This window comes from Desmodus rotundus, chromosome 2, assembly GCF_022682495.2.
Source record: "Desmodus rotundus isolate HL8 chromosome 2, HLdesRot8A.1, whole genome shotgun sequence".
In the NCBI taxonomy this organism is placed as follows: domain Eukaryota; kingdom Metazoa; phylum Chordata; class Mammalia; order Chiroptera; family Phyllostomidae; genus Desmodus; species Desmodus rotundus.
In genome coordinates, this window is record NC_071388.1 from 57,088,667 (window position 1) to 57,111,841 (window position 23,175).

The following is a 23,175-nucleotide window of genomic DNA, read 5'->3' on the forward strand; positions in this document are numbered from 1 at the left end:
GGCTCAAAGTCAGTCTTATATCTCATTTGCATTTGTGGGAATTCTTAACGTGCGCCAGGCACCCTGTGCATGTCATGAACTCAGGTAGGGCCCTGCCCGAAAGGCACAATCTGGTGGGGAAGGGGGATGCTGTCTCCCTCCTGGGTCAGCACATGCAGGGCTCCACGGCTTCCTCAGCTTTGCACTCCCGCCATGCCCTCCTGTAGAAGCCCATGCTTACTACATATTTAGTTACATTGTAGAAAAGTTGGCGTTTTTAATTTTGTGAAAATTCAAAAAATGTGTTACTAAATGGTAACTCTATCTTAACATTTTGAGCAAAGTAGTTTCCAAAATGGCTAAACCATTTTACATTTCTACCAACAATGTCTGAGGGTCCCAATTTGTCCACATTCTTGCCGATACTTTCTACATCTGACTTTTTTATTATAGCTGTCCTAGTAGGTATGAAGTAATATCTCACTATGATTTTGACTTTTATTTCCATGATTACTAATGATGTTGAGCATTTTTTCATGTGCTTTTTGGCCATTTGTCCATCTTCTTTGAAGAAATGTCTATTCACATCCTGTGCCCATTTTTAAATTAGGTTATTTTTATTTTTATTATTGACTGAAAAAAGTTCTTTGTATGCTCTGGATACCAGTCCTTATCAAGTATATGATTTTCAAATATATTCTTTAATTCTGTGGGTTGTTTCTTTTTTAACTTTGTTAATACTGTCCTTGGAAGCACATAAGTTTTTAGTATTAATGAAGCCCAGTTTATCTATTTTATTTGTGTTGCTATAAAACATAAAATCTGGATGCCTTTTATTTCTGTTTCTTGACTGATTACCCTGGCTAGGACCTCTAATACAATTACAATATTGAATTGAGGTGTGGAGAGCTGGTGTCTTTGCCTTGTTCTTGATCTTAATGCAGAAACATTGTCTTTCACTATTAAGTGTGATGTTAGTAAGTTTTTCATAGATAGACTTTACAGTTTCTTGAGTGTTTTTATCTTGAAAGGATATTGGATTTTTGTCAAATATGTTTTTCTGATTTATTGAGATGGTCCTGTGGTTTTTTGCCTTGGTTCTATTGAAATGGTGTATTACACCAATTGATTTTGGTAAAATAATTTTGCATTCCTATGAAAAATCTCATTTGGTGATGGTATATAATCCTTTTTATATGCAACTGGATTGATTTTCAATCATTTTGTTGAGGATTTTTATATATATTCATAAGAAATATTTGCCTGTAGTTTTCTTTTCTCCTGAAGGTGACTGACAGCATGACTTGGAAATAATGCTTCCTCTTTTCTTCTTTGAAAGAGTTTATGGACATGCACCCACCCCATGGGCTGAGAGACCCAGCCCCTCTGGTGTCCCAAGGCTCACCCTCCAGCGGGGACCCAGTTGTGCCCCTAAGGACTCGCCACTGAGCAGGTGCAAGGTTAGGCGGTGGGCTGGGTGCCCTGGAAGCCCTCACCCACTTCACCTACCAGACCCAGGGCCAGGACTGGCACTTCAGAGCCACTCTGTACACATGCATGTTGCTTAGATATGTGTTAGAGCCCAGAAAAGGTAGTGATGAAGTTCTAGAAACAGGAGTGTAGTCTGAGCCCTGGCCGTTAAGTGATTCAGACTCAGTAATTTGGTATGTGCTGTACAGGTTACCCAGCAACCATTCATGCCACAGATCTGGTGCTTTGCTTATGCCTGACATTTGCCAACCTGAACCTGAGCCCTGTGGTTTATTTCATCTGTGACACAGTCCTACGGGTGAGGAGCATAGGGCTGGCCTCCAGCATTAACAAAGAGAAAAGATGAATGTGGGCCACGCGCCATTACTTCCTATTCTCTCAAGCTGAGCCTGGTGGGGGGAATCTGTATGAAATCTCCCTGCAGATGGAACAGGTCACACAGGACAGGGAAAAGAGGGAGAAGTCACCCAACCAGTATCATCTGGGGTATAGCGCGGCTGATGAGGAAACAGAATGGCTCCAATCCTTTCTCCTACTCTTATTCCAATCTCTGAGTTGTCATACTCCCTTGCAACTGGACACAGTGAAGAACCTCTGTGATATCCTGAATCCCTTGGGCCAGCTGGGGATCTACAAGTCCAAGCCTGGCATCCTTGGACTTGGAGGTCTTGTGTCCTCTGTACCAGGCACCGTCACCATGGCCTGGCCTCACGTGAAGTGGAAGATTCATACCTCTTCGTGAAACAGACATTTGCATTAGGCACAGACCTCGGTCATACTGTGGTAAAGACTTGTTCTGGAGAGCATGTCGGGCCTGGTATGTGAGCAGAGGTCAGGCCAAGAATGGAGACAGGGAAAGCATGAAGATTTATGTGTATATTTTGTAGTGCTGGGGTGACTTCTGAATTTCTGAGTATTTTTCCTTCACTTAACATTCATTGAGTTCTCTTATGCACATAGTAAGAGCTTAGTGTTTTCTGAATGAATATAAATTGAAAGAAAAAAAGTGTTTTTAAGATTTTATTTATTTTTTATTTTTAGAGAGAGGAAGGAGTGGGAGAAAGAAAGGGAGAGAAACATCAATGTGTGGTTGCCTCTCATGTGACCTCCACTGGGGACCTGGCCTGCAATTCAGAAAGGTACCCTGACTGGGAATCAAACCAGCGACCATTTGGTTTGCAGCCCATGCTCGACCCACTGAGCTACACCAGTCACGGTGAAAGAAAAAAATTTTAAAGACTTAAACCAACAAGTGCACAGTAAATACAGAAACTTTTGAGCTGTGTGCCTCACTGTTTCGCACAACCACAGCAGGTCTGATTCACAGTGCTCAGATCCAGTAGAGGCCCCTTGCTCCACAGAGGACACTGCCAGGATGGGAGAGGAGGGCCTAAAGCCTCTTAAATGGCTCACCCTGAAATCACTGTACTCCTGTCCTTCCTCTGTCTGGAGGTAGAATCAGAAACTCATCAGGCACCTTTAAGTATAACTTGTGTTTTTAGTTAATACAGTGACTAAGCAAAAAATCAGAAGCAGACAGAAAGAACTTGAGGTAAAAATAATGTGGAAGGTCACAATGGGTACCCATAGGTAGCCTGTGACAGATGAGGAAACTGAAGTTTAAAAACAAGGGCCTATGCACCCCAATGTTCATAGCAGCGTTATTTACAATAGCCAAGTGCTAGAAATGGCCTAAGTGCCTATCAGTAAATGAATGGATCAAAAAACTGTGTTACATTTACACAATGGAATACTATACAGCAGAAAGAAAGAAGGAACTCCTACCCTTTGCAACAGCATGGATGGAACTGGACAGTATTATGCTAAGTGAAATAAGCCAGGGAGTGAAAGACAAATACCATATGATCTCACCTATAAGGGCAACCAATCAACAAAACAAACAAGTAAGCAAAACAGAACCAGAGACATGGAAATAAAGGACAAACTGACAGTGACCAGAGGGGAGGAAGGAGGGGATAATAGGAGAAAGGAGGAAAAGGGTCAAGTCAAGGAACATGTATAAAATACCCATGGACAAAGACAATGGGGGTGGAAAGGACTAAATGCAGAAGGTGGTGGGTGGATAAGACAGGGAAGAGTCAAATAATGGGGAAACTGTAATTGAACAAGATTAAAATTTTTTTAAAAAAACAACACTGAGGCCAGAACCTCCTTCCTCCGATTCTCAGTCCAGCATTCCTTCTGTGATATTTCACTGCCTTTTTGGTGGAGTGTGAGCAGAAGAATCTCCAGAATTCCCGTGCAAGAAGCCTTTTTTGAGAACTTGTTGATTAGTGGTTTCTATTTTCTATAAAAATTAAAACTATATTTAGACATATCAGCTAGATTGTTTTATGTAAAGCTATATGACAATTTGGGCATTACCCCATTAATTTTCATCAAGATTTATGCAATCATAACAGTGGAAAATTATAACAGTGGGAAATTGTAACCCACCCCACCACTCTTTTGACATCATTTCTGTAAGTGCTGACTCTGACTAACATGTAGCTTAGAGGTGAACGGCATGTTTTTATTAGAAGCCTAGGAACTAACTTCAAAAGATATAGCTCTGGGAGATTTGCTGACCTTCAACGATGGAGCCAGGATGATGTGAAGCCGAGATGATGTGAAGCCAGGATGACTAAACCACGATACTGCACACCGGACCATCACTTGCCTTATCAGAATGGACTGTGCTCGTCTGCATATAGAGAACTTTGCAGCCCCCCTCCCTTGATCTTTTTATTCTGTTCCCCTCTCCCTCCTTATAAAAACCTCTGCCCCCACTGACAGGTGGAGATGATCTTTGATATGTGAGTCCCCCATCTTCCCAGGAGACTCACTCTGCACCATGAGTCCCCATCTTACAGATGCGGGCATCTGCAAATCCTTTACATCAGCACCTGCTTCTCGAGTACTGGCTTTCATAGCGGCAGGCAGCCAGACGTGCTTCTGGTCACACATTAAGTTTCACCAACACTGTGAATGTAGGAGGGTTGCAATTTTCTATGGTAAATCAGACCTCATATGTGTAGGATGGTTGGGGACGTGGAAAGAGCAGTAGAGGCTAGTTTGAAGGAGACATCTCAACATTGAGCAGAGGCCACTTACTCCTGTTCCTACTTTCCATGTTGTGTGTTGGGTTCTTACTTGTTTCGACGGATCCTTTAATTTGAGGGAAGTGAGGTAGACAAGCAGGGCGTCAGCCCCACCAGTAAAGCCGTCTCGGGTATCTGGGCGGAAATGAGAAAAGAAGTGTGCACTAAATAAACTTCCCATAAATGTGACTGACCTCCTTAAAAAGTAGACTAAGGTCCTTGGGTCTTTATTTTTACACTGGTCAATCAAGATATAGGATTTGAGAAGGCCATTTTGGGAACTTTATGAGAAATGAAAGCTGCTAGATCAGGGCAAATAAAAGGTTTAAACGACTATTTTTACCTTGTCCAGATCCTCTACTGTAATAGATTAAATGATCTATCTCTAATTAAATTTTCTAGACAAAACTGAACAACAGAGTTTACGAAGAATTTTTATTAATTCTTCCTTAAATATTTGGTCATATTTTATATTTTTAATTTTTATATATATGCACACATATTTTTTTAATGCAGTTCTGATAGCATGGCCAATAGGAGGGGAAAATTCCACCCTTTAACCCTGTAACTCTGAAATAAATCCCTGGGCTGGATCTATGATCCACAACAGCAATGCCAAAGTTTGAGTTACAGGAAAGAGATAGAAGTTCCCTAAAGCCGCTTTAAAAGTTTTCCAAGTGTGTTGTTGTCGTTTTAAGTAGAAGAATATTAATCTCGGCGTGAACGGCTGGTCTTATCCCTCCATCTCTCTTCCACTTCTCGACCTTTTCCCCCATGCGGATTCTGGGGCAGGTGGGCACAAATCTAAAGGTGACTGGGGATGGCTGTGACATTATTCCTCTTCCGTCAGCATCTGGAGAGGAAGGGGGTTGGGCCGAGAGGGTCTCCTGGGGAGGGTTGGAGGAGGAGGGAATGCAAAACAGAGCCTCGCCCCGGGAACCCTCAGCGCAGCAACGCCCCACCCTATAAATTCGGAGCTTCCTCATCTAAGAAGCTTCCAGCGCCTGTCAGCGGGCCCCCCAAGCACTGGAGGCAGAGTGAGCTGGCTCAGGGCTAGCAGCTCTACCCGGCTAGCGGCGGCGATTGGTGGGTACCAGCCAGACTAACAGAGAGCAGTCCCGACTCCGAGGCTGCGCGCAAAAGCACCGCACCACAGCTTCCCACTCGCGGCCCGACGTGCGCACAGCACCCCAGGGGCGGGTGAGTGGGTGCGGACTGCGGGACAGGCTTGGGACGGTGGGGCGGGGGTGGTCGGTTTCACACGAAGGAGCCCCGACTGCGGGCGCTGTGCCGGGAAGCTCGAGGATCGTGCGGGTCGGCGCCCACCCGGAGCTGGCCGCACTTCCCCACATCAGGTGAGGGGCGCGTCTGAGTTGAGAGGGTAGAATTTGAGCTTGTTTGCTGCGTGACCCCCAGATTTCATTCCGATTCAATCAAACACTTTCAAATACAGGCCAGAAATCTCTAAGTGGGATGGAACCAAGTAAACTTTCTTCCGGAGGCTTTTAGCTAACTCCTGGCTTTTAACCATGACCTGAGCGGAAGCCAGTATTTCTGCCGGGCGTCCATTTATTTCAAAGTTATGCTATATCTAAGGCGAAGATACAAGGATCCCCATGCGCCCCCTCTGCTTCCCAGGCGATGCCCTTAACCTGCTCCCCCTCCCTGCAAACCTTAGCAGTGGGTCCTTGGCACTGACTCCGCCCCCACCTCCGGCAAACTTTCCCACCTTCAGGTGCCCTTTAATTCATCAAACTGGAGAAGGGAGAAGCCCAGACATTTCCACACCTTAATCTCAACAGCCTTGGCCACTGCATATTTGTAACAGAGTCAGGATTTTAGAAGCAGCTCTCGCTGGCTCCTTCCCTACTGACCTCTCTATCTAGCGCCCCGTTGTCCAGTTCTCTTAACCGTCCAGTTCTCTTAACCCTTTAGTCCGGGTCTCCACAGGGCCAGCTGCTAGTGTCTCTGGAAGACCTCTGCAAGTCTTTCCCAAAGTGTCTCCTGCCCCGTTGTCTTTGGGGGGCGTTAGACACCTGGCTGTTGAATCCATCAGGGGCATCTTTACCAAATCTTGGTTTGCTGATGGCCTCATAAGTATCAAAACCCACTACCACGCTTGGGAGCCCTCTCTCATGGTGAAAGTCTGGGTGCTCTCTCCCCTGGAGCACTTTGAGGATTTGGCTGTGTTTATTTCGAGTGTCATTCCAGAAGGAGAAAGGAACAGTGAGAGTGCAAGCGATCTGGCACCTTGCTGGTTCATGTTTTTAACTTGGCAGTACAACTTGTATCTCCTCCTGAAGGAGCCTCACCCCCAACACGCTTCTCTTGGTGGTTACTACCACCAACGGGGCCTGGGTCCCCAGACATCTATTCCCCTTAACGTAAGCTGTGACCCCCTTGTAAGTGTTCTCTAAAACAGAAATCACCTGTTTCCCTCGTCTGTCTGTCGTAGTGTTTCCTTAGCTCTAACAGCCCCCATGGATAATCCCTCCTCAAGTGTGCTGGATCCCACCACCTTTCCTGGCAGACAGTGCAGGGGCAGGGAAGCCTAGCGAGCAGGGAAGAGGTTCCCACCTTTACTAGCTGTGTGGTGTTTGGATTTGAACCCCAAGTCCCTGCCCATAAAGTTCTCTCCAGTAATAAAATTCTTTGATTCCTCTTGTTTCTTAATTATTGCTTGAAAATGAGTCTAATATAATTAACCTTTCAGCCCATGTTTGGCATTTTAAAAACTGTCAAAATAACTCTCTTGGTAAATTATGTGCTTTGGAAAATAAGTAGGTTTCCCAGAGCTGGCTCCAAGTGTCCGTCCCACAAATTAGGGCTCACAGGTCCTATAACCTGACTTGAGACTCAGGGAATGGCCCCAAGCTGCTAAGTCTCAACATTTGCTTCAGTTTCGTGATGATTAGTGTTGTCTGTTGTCTACTCTGTCTTCCCATTTTTGTCCTGAGGACATTGGTCTTTGTGTCCATTCTGCGGCCTTGATTTCTGGTTTGACTCTTCTTTGACCTGAAAATGAATCAACTTCATTCCATCATCCAGCTTAGAAGAAAATGGGTTTTCTTCCACTGGTTCCACTCATGCCAAAGAATACTCATCTTTGAGATTTAGAACGTGTCTTTCATTCACTGTTGCTTCGGTAGTGCTCTGCATCCCAAGAGCTCTGAGCTTAAATCTTTCCCATCACCCTTGAACCCCGGCGCAGTGTTCAAAAAGGACAGAACGGTGGATTTTTCTGTTTTCTTATTTGGGGTGTTTTTCTAGTTTGAGGTAAGAATTGTGTGTGTGTGTGTATGCTTTTCTTTTTTTGCTGCTGTTTATACTGTTGTTGTTATTACTATGACTAATTATTTGCCCTGTGCTAGAGGGAAAATAATGAAAGAAAATTTAATTTGCTGCTTACCCAAAGGCAACGTAAAATACCATTTCAAACTCAGTTGAAATGCATGATGCATGTCTCCTATAGTTTTGTCTGTGCTGTCACAGTGTCCTTTTCAAGCAACTGCCTGAGAGTTGCTGTATTTTGCTTTCAAATCTGTTACAGGGACCAAGAGTGAGTCCTATCACCCTTGCATGTTTGGGCTGCCCAAATGCAGGATCCGGCCTTTCTCCCCATGCTCGTTAGTGTACCTAGTCCTTCTCCCACTCAGTTGTGACAGAGGGTCTCCCAAGTAGGTTAGAAGATTAAGAATTTTATTTAGGAGTTTAAAGTAAATCCAAGTGCTGTGAAGATTCAACTGCTGTCTTAAAGACGCTGGCAATAAACAAATACAAAGCCAGAGCAACAAATTATGACAAAGTATCCAAGACCAGGTTAGGAATGCTTTTCTCCCTTGTTCTCCCACACCAGACAAATCAACTTTTAAACTCCTGCCTTTGTAAAATGCTTATTATTTTTCTTCAAAATAAACTTCCCTTTCAAAATTGCCTAAAATCATTGGATTACATGGTTTGTGTTTCTTTTCACATAGTTATCTATTAAAAGTCTGCTAAAATTCCCATAAGCAAAAGTAAATTTTATTTCATTTCCTGTCTAAATTTAGCAATCACTTTATACTTTCTATTTTACTCATGATATGAATTTTTCTACCAAAAATCAACTTTTAAAAGACTTAATATATAAAGCCATCTTAAGTTAAGTAGTATCTATAGGTATTTAAGGTAATATTGAACTGATTTGGCAAGTAAGTGCCGTTATCTTATTAAAGCGCTAAAATATAATGTTTCAATTACAGTAAAAAAAAAAAACCCCTAAAGACCTGTATATTTGCCAGATGTTTCATTAGTTAGTGATTACTTTAATGTCAAATTTGACCATCGGAAATAGAAAACGAAGTATGTATTTAGAATAGTCGTGGAAATGACAGGTGAATCTTGCTCCCAGCTCTGGTTGAATTCACATTAAACCTTTGCTATTTGATTTTGATTCACTTCACAGTAGATGGCCACAGGGGAAAAATTCCTTGAGTGTGAAAACCAAAATATCCTTTTAAGATATTTCACTAACAAAGAATTCACCATATACTATAAATACCGTATGGTTGCTTTATTTTACATTATTCTTATAGCTCAATTCAGAAGATTTTTTTCTTTGTTTGGTTTCTAAAATAGATGCATCATCTAAATGTCTTATGTAGAAATAAATACCTAGAATCAGCCAGTTCTTGTTAGAGTTTCCTCCCAAGAATACTTTAAATTGTGTTGCTAGTCTCATGTTTAATATTCTAACATTTACAGATTTGGAAAGTGGGTAAGAAATGGGTACGCTTGTTTTTCATAATCTCATTATGCCTTTATATTTCAAGTTCCAAATCTAAATGTTCTTAAAATTTTAAATCATAGAATTAATAATCATTCAGTTTGAGTCAATTTTATGGGATTCCTTGCTCATTTTATACATATGTAAGCTGCTTTGTTTTTCGTTAAAATCTTATTTAGATCAATGGATTTAAAAACTTTGCATGGTTACCCTCAGAGTAAGACTATTGGGGAATTACACATAGGGTGTGTACTCTTAAAGAGAGTCTATGATAGCTAATTTGCTCTCTAAGTTTTCTTTAGGTATCTCTCATTTTATATTAATCAAAGTCTTCTTGGAAAATGAAGAATTATATTGATGGAATATGTCAGTTATAGTATCAACAATAGCAGAAGATACTTACAGAGGGAATACCATGGAGCTAAGTGATATTAAGCGCTGCAGACACACCAAAGTAGAAAATGATCTTTGTCCTAGAAAAACGTTGGTCAAGCTAAGTACATATTTAGATAGGGTTTCTCTAATCATCGCAGTGCTGCTGGGGTGGGGAGCCATTTAAAAACAACTCTCAGACCAGGTGGAATGTCTAATGTGGTCACATTGTTTGACTCTGGCCATTTCCACAATAACCACAACAGCTTTTCCCTCCTCATGGGATTGTATAACTCCCTCCATGGCATGGACCACATCCCATGCCTCCTTGTATTCTATTACTAAATGCTCCACAAGTCACTTGCCTCTTCGTTGTTTCCTTGTTTTCTGCTAAAGCTAAAGTGCTGAATACATTTTCAGATCCCTATATTTTAGAAGAGAAATTTTAGAAACCATTTTTCTAATCTCATTCAAGTATATTATTCTGGTATAATACAATGACTTAAAATTGGTGCTTTAGCTTTACTAATTGGGGATCTAATTTAAATTAATACCATTTTTTAATCTATAGCGGTAATGGCAAAGGTCAAGTAGAGGAAAGAGTAAGAAAAAGAGAAATGAAAAAGAATAAAATGTTGACACAGCAGGTCAGTAATTCTTAAAGAATTAGGGAACAAGTAAGGCAAGCATATTACAATCATGTGGGGAGTATTTTAAATCTAATACATGTTATCTGCAGTTTCCTTTCTGCCCCTTCCCACACTGGACCATAAATTAAGAGTAGCCATCCACAATTACCTTGGGTGTCAAGGTCCACAGACCGGCATAGTGGACATCACTTAGGGGCCTGCTAAAGAGACAGAATCTCAGGCCCCACCTAGACCCACTGAATAAGAATCTGCATTTTAACAAGGTCGCCAGGGGATTCGAATGCACATTAAAGTTGGAGAAGCACAACAACCTGTGCCTTGTTCAGAATGTTTCTAGAGCTTATTTTCTTGGCTTTTAAATAAATATTTTACATAAAGCCAACTGCACATATAATGTGTCAAACACAATGTTCAGCCTTTAAACATGTTTTATTTAATGCTGACAACATCTCTATAAAATAGTCATTGCTTTATCCTCACTGTGTAGATTAGGGTACTGAGTAATAAGGAGGTAAATAGCTCACCTAAATGCAGTGACTGGTAAAGTTTTAAACACGGGAATACTGATTCCTGCGTTCTTAGCCACCACCCCGCTATCTGCTCTACACTACGCTGCCTGCTTTTTAAGGCCAATGGGTTATTCGAGAATTCATTTAAAGTTTTAATTTGAAACAAGTTCTATTTCCTTCATGGGAAAAAGAAGATCTGTTCCATTGTAGTTATAACATTTGCCTGCCATCTTACATTTAAGTACAATAATGAAGAATTCGAGAAATTCTTTAGTTGGGAAATAAATACAACTATGCCAGCCCATTATTTAAAATTTAAGGTTTGCTTTCTCTAATTTTTCCCTACCTTAACTAAAATTTCCTTTTACTTGTTGGTGTTCTGATGGTATAAAAAAATTCTCTCTTGAATTGAACAGGTCACTCCTTATATATATAAACTCTTCATTCCCACTCAAATTACATATCATATTTTTAGCTTTTAAAAAATATATAAGTGATTATTTACAAAACTATAGTTGAATGTAGTTGCTACTCAGTCAGTCTGCAAGCAAGAGGTAACTTATTTTAAGCCAGTGACTCGCAAATGCTTCAGTCTCTGAACGATTTCTCCCAGGGCACGTAGATTGTCTGACCGTTGACAGCTGGATCTGGCCAAATGTCTGTTGTTTTGACAGGGGCTCACTGGTGTTGCTTAAAAGGCTGAGGTGACTCTAGATTCCTTGTGATCATATTTGAGGTGAGATGTATCACCAGGGTTGAGCAGACACAATTTTCTCAGTAATAAAGGGACACATCCTCAGGAGACAGTTTCATTAGCTGCTTGGGTCTAGAACTTTAGCTATACAAGCAGCACAAACATAAGTCATCTAACTTGAAAGTTACCGGTTGAGTCAAAACCAAGGGGATGTGGCATCCAGGAGACATCCCGTACATAGCAGGTAATGTTTCTTGCTACTGGTACATTATACAATGTCAGTAATCCTCTTATGACTCTTTAGAATCCTGCTGGTCTCACTAAGGCCAAATATTTGTGACTGTGGCTGAGTATAACACGCAGCAGGCTTTTTCCAGACAAATTGGAAAAAAAAATCTCACAACAATTCATCTACTAAACTTCATACATTTGCAAGTTTATCATCACATATACTTTCTTCACATTTTGACCAAATTCTTCTTGTTACCCAATTCAAATGCATTTTACAAGATTCTAAATCTACGTGGTATACCCCTACAATGAGACTGTTCCATTAGCCCAGCTTTAATATTCTAACTCTTTCAAATCAAATGATGTCACTTCACATAAAAGGCATCATACCGTGATCTCTCCGGCTTTTAACCTTCACACAATTAATAGCAGCCACTTTATCAGGAATGACAAAGAATCTGATGTGATCACTATAATAATTTCTTGAATGTGTGTATGTGTTTGATCTGCTAAGTTAACAGAATGGATTTTTGAGAGAAACACAAATCTATTTCTATATATTTTTAATTCCCGTTAGGTTAAGCTACATGATAGAGCATTATAGAGCCATAATATATTTATATAAAGATATATTTGATATATTTTAAAATATTTAATGACAAAGAAAGGTAACTGTAAGTGAAAAAGCAATGTGTGAAACATGTGATCCAGCGTGTGTGTGTATTTGGTAGATGCTTGTCAAGGTGCCATGAAGGTCTTAGTTGGGTCATTGGTGTTATAATGAAAGAAATTGAGGTATATTAGAACAAAATGCGAGTCAAAATCACTGATATATTTTTAAATGCCTGCATCTTTGTAGAACAGATAACAAAGACTAGGAAAAATATATAACAAATCTTAAAAGCTTTTGAGGGTTATTAAGATCAAGGCTAAGATCAAAAGTGACTTTTTTCTTTCCTTTTTTTCCCACATGCTTTCAAAATTTCCAATAATAACCACTATTACTTTTATACTTCTTACTTTCTGTTTGTCTTGGAATTTCTACTACTTGCCTTCTAGCCCACTCTAGACTTCAGATCTTAGACAACCACTATTAACCCTCTGAAGGATGACACTGACACATCTGACCTGTCTCTAATATTTACCCCCTAAGGGTACACTGGGCCCTTACAAGATTCCACAGAATTCACACCATAGTAGCATTTTATAGGATAAATCATCTTATGGGAAACTTCTTTTGCTATAACAACAAAACCACCAAGAAATAGGAATCTAAAAATAGATCCTTCTAAATGCCAAAATTCCCCTATACAACAATGCTTTAGTAACATTGATATGTGTTCTTTAAAAAACTATATAACCTATTAAGCTTTAAAAATTTTTTTAAATAAAATAACCCAAATCCATAAAGAAAAACATTGATAAAGTTGGCTACATAAAAAAAATATTAATGGCTGTACAGTAAAAAACACCATAAACAAAGTAAAAAGATAAACAGGAACTTGGAAAAGCAATTTGCCACATATTACATGTAGTTTCCTTAACATAACATGAACTCTTTAAAATAAGAAACAATGAACAACCAACTTGAAAAATGAGCAAAAGCCATGACTGGGCAAACTTGTAGGAGAATAACTACATGAAACAAGAAAGGAAGAAGGAACTCAGTCTGTTTCATAACTAAAGAAATGCAAATCAAGCAAATACATCCTTTTTTACTTATCCTAAGGAGAAAAAAATTTAAGATTTGAGAAAAGCCAGATTTTTGGTATCATAAATTAACTTATATAGAAGGCATTTTGTAAGTATCTTTCAAAATCTTAGTGTGAAACTAATCTTAGTGTAATAATTCAATAATTATTCAAATAAGTACAAATAAATACAACATATATTCAAATAAGTACAAAAAATGCATATGTATAGATATGGTAATTGAGACAATTTTTTAAGCAACCACAAATGGAAACTAAAAAGAAAAAGGAAAAACTTAAGGTCCATTAATAGTGGGCTGGTTAAGTAAGTTACCATTTATCAGTGCAATAATGAGTATACTCATCAAAATGAATAAGGTAGATTTACATATACTGATGTAGAAAGTTCTGCTAGCCATGTTAAGTGAAAAAATAATAAAGTACAGAGTAGAATAGTATGATGTTAGTGTGATATGTAAAATAAAAACATGAATATACATATTTATATTCATGTAAATACTTTTTTTTAAAGATTTTATTTACTTTTAGAGAGAGCAGAAGGGAGGGAGAAGGAGAGGGGGAGAGAAACATCCATGTGCGGTTGCCTCTCATGCACCCCCACTAGGGACCTGGCCTGCAACCCAGCCGTGTGCCTGGGAATTGAACCGGCAACACTTTGGTTTACCAGCTGGCACTCAGTCCACTGAGCCACACCAGCCAGGGCCCATGTAAATAAAAGTCCTAAAAGGGTATATAAGAAACTATTTAGTAGGAAGTATCTCTGGGAAGGGGATCCAGAGAGACAATTAGGGCTAGGAGACATGTACTTTTACATTATACTCCTATGTAACTTGACATTTATATCACATGCAGGTATTACTTCTCTGAAATATAAAAACATAGATCTTTTAAAATGATATTTTTAAAATTATGGTTCCATAACACTTGTATAAGCTTTATATTAAAATTAATCATTTGTCAAAGTTTTACTAGATTCACAAGTAAAAATCTAATCTATTTCTTATATTTAGCAGTCATGTCTACAGAAGTGTCTGAGCACAAAATTACACTATTTTACCCCAAAATATTCTATTTCTTCTCTAGTGTGTATCTGCTGGGTGTAGGGAAGGCATTGACTAGAAGCAGAGGAGGATGAGGTCCCCTGACAGCCTAGCCCTGTAGTGTAGCCTGACTCTCCATAAGGAAAAATATGTCCTTGATGGAGACCAGATGATTTCATTCCCTCCAAAAACATTCATGAGATGTGATGTTCATGCTCACTCTGTTAACTAAAAAGTAAAAAGCTAACCATATTCAGTGAATCACACTAATCTTTTTCTTTTCAGATTCGATACGTCATAAATTGGTCTAAAATTTATCTAAATAAGTTACTGGCATCATTCCAGAAGCTCTGCACCGAGGTAAATGCCTTATGCCTATAGCACTGTATCCATCAGGAGTCTCTTGTAATGTGTCAACAGGGGAGGTAGCGCAAGAAGCCACACATGCCCTTGTCCAGTGACAGAAAGAGAGGAAGCAGAGAAGGAAATTCCAGTCTTACCCCATTCCTTCCAATACACAGCTTAGGAACACAAAAGTATTTATAGGAGTTTAAAGGTAAGTGGTGTCGGAATTACCAAGCTACCCATGTATAAATGGATGTTAAGCCATGGAAGACATTTGCAGTCCCTGTGACAAGGGTTTGCCTGTGGCGTGGGTGGTGGCTCTGCGTGGTGCTCTCCATGCTTCACAGTCCAGGGCTTCAGAAGACCCCGGAGGAGAATGATGTGCTCTCTCACAGCCATGAAGTAGGAGATTCGCCCCACAACTTACTTCCCAAAGCTCAAAAACCTTAAAATGTGACCTGCTTTCAGTCTCATTCTCGCAAACGTCTCCCTTGCTGCACTAAGATATAGGAAAAATGGCACTATGAAATTGGAGAGACGCACCTTTACTGAGAACCTGAAAGGGCAGCTGTGACTCCGTGTTGGTCCAGCTCCTGTCACCTGGGCTTCATTAAAAAAAAAAAAAAAACACTCCTGAATTTACCTAACTTGCAAGATAGTTTGCAGGTTCAGTTTCTGGTCAGGATATATACCTAAATTGCAGGCTCGATTACCTGGTCAGCGTGCTTACGGGAGGCAGCTGATCAATAATTTTTTTTTCTCTGTCTCCCCACTTCTCTTTCTCTCCCTAAAAATCAATGAACATATCCTTGGGTGAGGATTAAAACAAAACAAAACAAAACAAAACAAAACCTCAGCCCAAAGTAATAGGGGAGACACTCCCTAATCCCTCCGGGTAGAATGGAAAGAATAACTTCCCTCTTCTGAATATGTGTGATTGCACTTTATCAAAGTAGAAGGTAGCTGATGGGTGAGTAGACAAACGTTGAGGGGACTTGATTATTTGCTCAACTGGCAAGTAGGAAACACTTGTTGGATGATACTCCATGGTGGTGTTAGGAAACTATTTAGTACTGCTTTAATCTTGGAGATAGATATAGTAACATTCCACAGAGTTCTGTCATTGTAAATCTTTAGAGGGTTTTTCTTTTTTTTCTTTTTTCTTTTTCTTTTTTTTTTTTTGAGGTGTAGTTAAGCCTAGGAAGCTAGACTACCCATGTTTTTAGCGAAAAAATCAGCTTTGGAAAAAGTGCTTAAAATATATGTCCTAGTTAGGAAGACACTAAGACAGGAAGCTTTATTTTACCTGCTAGGAGACTGAATAAAAGGTGCTTTTAATCCATAATAGCCCGTCAGCCTTGCCGTGAAAGAAGCTGGACAATAACGTGGGGCTTCCTGCTGGAAATGATCCTTGGACCATCCACCCTTCTCATACATTTTGGAAGCCCTCAGCTTCTAACAACCACACATTTGTAGCAAATCTTCCAAAATAACTATGATATTTTGCTTACAAACAGCAAAACACTAAAGAAAACATTATGTAAAATTTTAAACATTTTCAAACTTTTAAGTTTCAGATGAATAAGCAAAACGTGGTTAATTCTAAGGGTTTTGTCAAAGACACTGAAATTGAGAAAAGGCTGACAGTGACCAGAGGGGAGAGGGGAGAGAATTTCAGGGGAAAAGGGTGAAGGGTTTGTAGGAACAATTATAAAGGACACATGGACAATAACGGGAGGTGGGGCAGGGTGGTGGAAATGGGAGGGAGGTGGGGAGGGCTAGGGGTTAGTTTGGGGTAGGGGGGGAAGGCAGAGAACTGTACTTGAATAACAATAAAATTAGAGAAGAAAAAAATTTTATTTATTATTTTTATTTATTTTTATAAAGAGGTAAAGGGAGGGAGAAAGAGTGGGAGAGAAACATCCTTATGAAAAAGAAACATGGATCAGTTGCCTCTTGTTTGCGCCCTGTCCTGGACCGAACCTGCAACCCAGGCACGTGCCCTGACCAATAATAACCTTTTGCTTTGCAGGATGATGCTCAACGAACTGAGCCACACCAGTCAGGGCTAAATTATTTTTGGTTTGTTAAAGATTGATGCTATACCAATTCTGCCACTAGTAGCAACTTTGCCTTCTGTTTCCTGTTAGATAATCTCCAAGGCCGCATCCCAATCCATAGGCATTATATTGAAATACAAAAAATGTTTTCAGGAGTACCTTTTGAACTTTGTAATGTCCCTTTAAATGACTACAGAACTCTGATCTCTTATTGATTTAAACCAGTAATGTGTAACAGCATTTCAAACCTTGTTTTACAGAACCAAAAGAATTTAGGCTGGAATCTGTTTATGAAAATGGGGAAAACCTGATTAGGACAGTTAAGAGAATCAAGACCATATTCAGGGACTTAAAATCTATAGACCGGCACTGTCCAATATGGTTGTCATTTGCCACATATGGCTATTTTAATTTAAATATGAATTAATTATAACTAAATGAAATTTAAAATTCAGTTCCTCAGTTTTATTGGGTTGGCTAAAAAGTCTGTTCAGTTTTTTTCCATACAATGGCTGTAGCAGTGCTAGAATGTAGCAGTTAACTTCATTCAAAACAATTTTGTTAGATTGTATTGGGACAGCTGTCATATCAGTATGCATTGTTTGAAAAGATTTTACTTATTTATTTTTAGAGAGAGGGGTTCGCAGGCCAGCACTTAATCCACTGAGCCACACCAGCCAGGGTAACATATTTATTAATAAAGCAACAGACTTCTGTTAGTAAGAAGGTTGTATGCTGTCTTAAATTTATTTGGAGATTTAAAATCATTTCTACATTTTAGTTTTCTCAGTAGTAGGTTATCTGGTATATAGTTTGCACAGGCCCCCTTTTCTTTTTCCTGTGTATTTGCATATGCACATAAAGTTAAGTATTTCATGAAATGATTCCTAAAGGTCTTCAATATGAAATTTCTTCACAATCCAGTCAGTAACAATGGCACTGGTTTACTAAGATGAGCACATTCAAAACTCTGACCTGTATGGAACCTGCTCAGCTTTGAATTCCCTCCAAGAGTCCAAATCTCCTATACATTTGTCAAATGGAGAAACATTTTGAAAATATAACCTAGATGCCTTAGCTCCTTAGACCAGCTCTAAAATTAGCTGAGAAGTATCACAACTGCTATACAAAGAACTCTTTTTGAGGGGTTCTTGAAGTTTTTTTTTTTTAATCAAGCTAATCAAAAGAAGTTACCCTCAGTAGTCAAAAAACTGCTCCATAGGCTTGAACTGTTTTTAGAAACATACATCAATCCCATCTAAGATAAAACAAATATAACTATCTAAATATACAGAATTAAAATGTCATCATGTGAACAAAATTCTTTCCAAGAAGTCTCTGAAATAAACCATTCATATAGAGCCAGCCATTCCTTGGGAAATGGAGTCTCCTCAGCATGACTGTTATCAGTCTAATGACATCTAGAACCACCTAATGTTAATGCAGAAGCGTATTGGAGTTCACCCACCTGGAACCTCTGATTGTGGAGAAGACAGTCCTGAAGCCAGGACAGCTGGGGCTTACCCAGAGCCACGCGGGCAGCTCCAGCTCCCCGGCTCCAAGTCCAAGCTTCTTCGACTGCATCCTTGTTTGCTTCTAGGATGTGGTTCCAAACTTGTCTGCACACTGACATCATCCGGGAGCTTTAAAAATAATACTGATGCCTGTGCTCTCCCCCAGATTTGTGATCTATTCATTTGGGTGGCGGGAGGGGGCAGGGGAGGGCGTTGTGAACCTGGGCTCTGAAACTTTTAAAATATTCCCAGGTGATTCTAATATATAGACATGTTTAGGAACTTGTCAGATAGAACTTATATAGAAAAATTTCAGCCCTGTAGGTTCCTGCCTTTTTTTTTTTTTAATTAGTAAGTACAGTCATATTAGTGAGTACCATTTTTGGCTGCTTCCAGTTGTAACACATCCCTAAGGCCTTCTAGCTTACTGTTTCTAACCTATTGTGGGCTTTAAAAAAAATCTGCTAACTGAACCTATTAAAATTGGCTATAAAATAAAAATAAATCTGTGCTCAATGAGAATCAGGTTCTTTCACCAGCATACACTTTGGTATAGGCCTAGCTTCTTAAAAGCCTTCCTCAGGTACAGCCAATTGGGGAAAATGTGGTGATTTCTCATAAACTTAAATAAATGCATATTAACCCACCTTCCCTGCTTTCAGTTATTTACCTAGGAAACATGAAAATCCATGTTCACACAAAGACCTGATTATAAATGTTTATAGCAGCTTCTTTCATAATCACCAAAAACTAGGAACAATCCAAGCCTCCACCAACAGGGAAATGGGAAAAGAAACCGTGCTACGTCCATACAATAAATGCCACTCGGCACCGAAAAGGAGCAAACTAGGATGGCACCAAGTGAAAATGCAGACTGAATACGCTACATATCGTGTGATTCCATTTATATGACAGTATGGAAAAGGCAAAGCTATTGGGACAGAAATCAATCGATGAGTGCCAAGGACTGGGGTTGGGAGGAGGGGACAGGGGTACAAGGGAATTTGGGGGAGTGATGAAAATATTCTGTATATTAACTGTAGTGGTCATTACAGTTGGATGCATTTATCAAAACTCATCACCCATATACCCTAAAGGGGTGAATTTTACTGTATATAGATTATACTTCAATAAATCTTACTTTAAAAGATAATATTTTGCATACCTTTCTAAAGTCATAAGATTTTGGTTTCTTAAAACTTGCAAAAGGAGTATACACAATTATATTGAGCTAATATATGGCTATGGCTTTTTTTAACCTTTATCATTGACATCTCCAAGTCAGAAACACTAGAAAAAGATTTAGGCTCATTTTCAAAGGCCAATATTTCTTTCCTACTATTTATTTTCTGTAAAGTATTATTTTTCTACAATTATAGATATGTTTCAATTGTAGAAGCTAAAGCTGATTTATATTTTTTAGACAATTTGAGCACTAAACAGAATAAATCTTAGACCACTTATTTCTTCTTTTTTAATGGAAATGTACAAGGTATTAGAAGTCTCCATTTTCATTTCCAAAGTATGTATATCACAGCTAACAGTAGCTGGTTTTTAATGTTAATTAATACAATCACTTCCTATTATAGTATATTCTTAAAGTTCTCTGTCAGCATTTTCCACTAATACGATCCCATTATTAAACCGTCAGTCTCAATTACTCTCCACTCACTTATACCTACTAGTTCAATTACATTTGGTTCCTGGACTAATGGATGTTGCACAGGGCAAAAAATTAAAAATACATTTGTCTTTGAGTCATTGAAGCATCAAGGATTTGAAACAGCTGCATAACTTGCTGGGAGAAAGGTACATAAATATTCACCCAATATTCCACTTACATATTTAAAAGTATCACTTTTCAATGAAATCATAAATAAGTTTGAGCCCAATTTGTAATTGCCAAATATGAATCTTAGAGTCTTACCAGTGAAAAACAAGGCAAAATAACCATTAGCAATTTGTGGAATGTTTTTTCAATAAACAAAATTATATATTTTTTATAGAATATATTCCAAATAACCTGTTATTCTACATAAACATTGGCCCTAGGCATATATGCTTAGCACATAACTATGTAGGAGACTAATTTAAATTATATTACTGTTAATATTTTAATAATTAAAAGAGCTCAGAGAATTAGCCTCTAAATTTAGAGGCTCTGTTTTGTTGGCAGAAAGAACTTTTGACTAGTACCAAAAGCATTGTCATCCTCTCCCTTCAACTATTTAGTCATTCTCTTTAAAATATTTAAGAAGATTTAGATATTTAGGAGTAATTTTTTAAATTCCAGAAAGGTCTAAGATACCTTGGAAATGTAGTAATATGGTACATACCTGGCAGAAGGTCACCAGTTATCTAGAACTAGGTCTTTGGCACCTTTCCAAAATATAAACAAATGCTAGACTCAGCCAGGGGACCCCAGGAGAACAGGAACAACATCATACCACAAGCCCAACATCCAATCAGGAGCAGCTTTCCTCCTCCTCTCAGCCAGGCAAAGCCAAAATACGTGTGTACACAGCATGGGCCACCATAGAAATCAAACAGCTGCTGTAGATAAGACCAGGCAGTAACTAAAGGCTATCTCTTGACCTGGAGACTGAACCTTGGCTCCTCAGTGATGGTACCAGGTCAAAAAGGAAGAAAAACGTGGGTGTTTTGCTGCCTCCCAGTTCCTCCAGTGGGGTCAGTATACAAAGCAAAAGGATAAAACAATTGTTTTCCTTAACAATGCAATGCAAGACGTCCAGCCTGCTATGGCAGTGGGAAGGCAATGCAAATTAGAGTTGATTACCACAGCTTCTCACGTGATATATGTAACACTAATGGACTAGCTATCTTGTATTTAACTCTGAACCATTAATTAATGCTAGTCTTTATTTTACATAGAGCATGTTTATCTATACACAAATGAACAAAAAGGGAGCACTGGAAATGGCCCTGTGGGAAGTTTTAGCCCACACTGCTTCAGCTTGGTTTGGGGCAGCTGAAGTAGTAGTAGCTCTTCCTGCATATCTGCTAGAATGTAGAGTTAATTAGATGGATAAATTAGACAAAACATACCATCGGAATTGAAAATGAGAAATGAAATATGCACCAATTAAGTAAAAGAAAACTTCTCCTGTAAATAAAACAATAAATGTCAATACATTTAAAAACTTTAGCTTTCTTAAGATATGACAAATTTAACAGACCTAATTTGACACCTTAAAATGAAGAGATCTATGTAGCCAATTTTGTGATTTTTATCTTCTGAGGAAGATGTTTTGATATCTTTAACTTTTAGAGTTAATCAATTTCTTTTCTGTTTCTGTGGTGTCCTCATCCATCAGTCCATATTGGTTGAATTTATCTAGCTGTTTAGCTGAACATCCCAAGAGAAAGCAATTCTGCAGTCCTCCTCAGCAATTCATTCTAACAATTAAGAACCCTTAAGCTAAATAGAATAATTCATTTCAGAGGAAACTTTTATTCAATATGTATAATTAGTTTTAGTTAACTTTATTAATGAAATGTCGCAAATTAATTAGGTTTGCAATAATCAGACGCTGAGGACCCAAGAGGGGCCATATCTCTCACAAGAGGGGAGGGTGATACACAATTTAGTTGGAAAGCAAATGTAATTAGATTTGATCAGCTGAGTATTTCTGTCCTGATGGGGAGTCGTGCACATATACCCAAGCCTATGTATATAGTTGAAAAGAGGTAGAAAAAACATTGTGACTGAGAAAATGTCTCCATGGACCTACTGGCCACTAACTGACAGCTAAAGCAGGCCTTTGAAACCACAGGTACATGGGTTTTCTTCCAACAGGCCTGTAATTTAAATTTTGTTTTTCATCTAAGTAGGGTTGTATATGAACTTCCTATTTATCACAGACCCTACCATTCCCTAATGCCTTATATTGGGTGTTTCATACTTTTCTTTACCTGCCCAAATCCTGATGACATTCCAGTTTGCAACTTTTGTGACCTAGAAGTTTGTTATTGAAAGGGTGTGGGTAATCCTAAAGTTTCTTTTACTCTAAAATAGGAATATCAAAGAAATGTCATGAGAGTAAGAATCCTGAATGAGAATTGTATTAAATACAAATTATTCCTATCTAGAGCTGCAGTTTGCAACAGATTCTGCTGTGATTCAGTGAGCATTTTTGTTAGACACCTACATGCCAGTGACTGTGCTCAGCACTGAGGACAAGGTGTGCGAAGAGCAGACAAAAACCACGTCTCACAACTTATGTTCTAGTGCACATAGAAAAACAAGCAAGTAAAATATTCAACAAAGTATAGTGGATGGCGTGGTGGGTGGGAATAGAATGCAGAAGCAGTGACAGGGGAAGGGGCAGTTTTTGTTTTATTTTTCTGTTGTTCAATTACAGTTGTCCCCATTCCCCCCCCCAAAAAGAACATGTAAGAGTGACAGATATTGAAGGGAATGAACAAAACGTAGACAAACTAGACATTTAGAATGGATGCTGGAAGAAAGGAACCAAATGGAATTTTAAAACCTAAATGCTTTAAAAACTTAAAATACTTTGAAATATAGGGAAATGTTTCCAAAATTAGGGATTTTTAAAGTCAGGCCTATGAGTCAATCACCAGTGGCTAGTTCTGTGGCTATACCTCAAATTCTGATCATTAGAAACCTTTATTTGATGTCAGTTTCTCCTGAACACCCAACTGATTTGCTTAGTGCTTTTGGTATATTT

General features: G+C 38.9%; 2 protein-coding genes across 4 annotated transcripts in view; both read left to right on the plus strand.

The window, feature by feature from the left end:
- The first annotated feature begins 1,894 nt into the window (after positions 1–1,894).
- Positions 1,895–2,212, plus strand: LOC112300932 (peroxisomal membrane protein 11A-like). Its single transcript, XM_071220769.1, has one exon. It carries the CDS (start codon positions 1,895–1,897, stop codon positions 2,210–2,212), a length of 318 nt encoding a protein of 105 aa, XP_071076870.1.
- A 3,343-nt stretch (positions 2,213–5,555) lies between these two features.
- The window catches only part of AGTR1 (angiotensin II receptor type 1), a 47,778-nt gene continuing 30,158 nt past the window's right edge, over positions 5,556–23,175 (plus strand). For 2 of the 3 annotated variants that reach the window (XM_071220595.1, XM_045192083.3), the window contains exons 1-2: positions 5,556–5,771; positions 14,830–14,904. The gene's annotated coding sequence lies outside the window, so the exon portion shown is untranslated. Of the gene's footprint in view, positions 5,772–7,828; positions 7,848–14,829; positions 14,905–23,175 lie in introns of those variants that run through there. The other variant, XM_053918239.2, reaches the window with a different exon arrangement.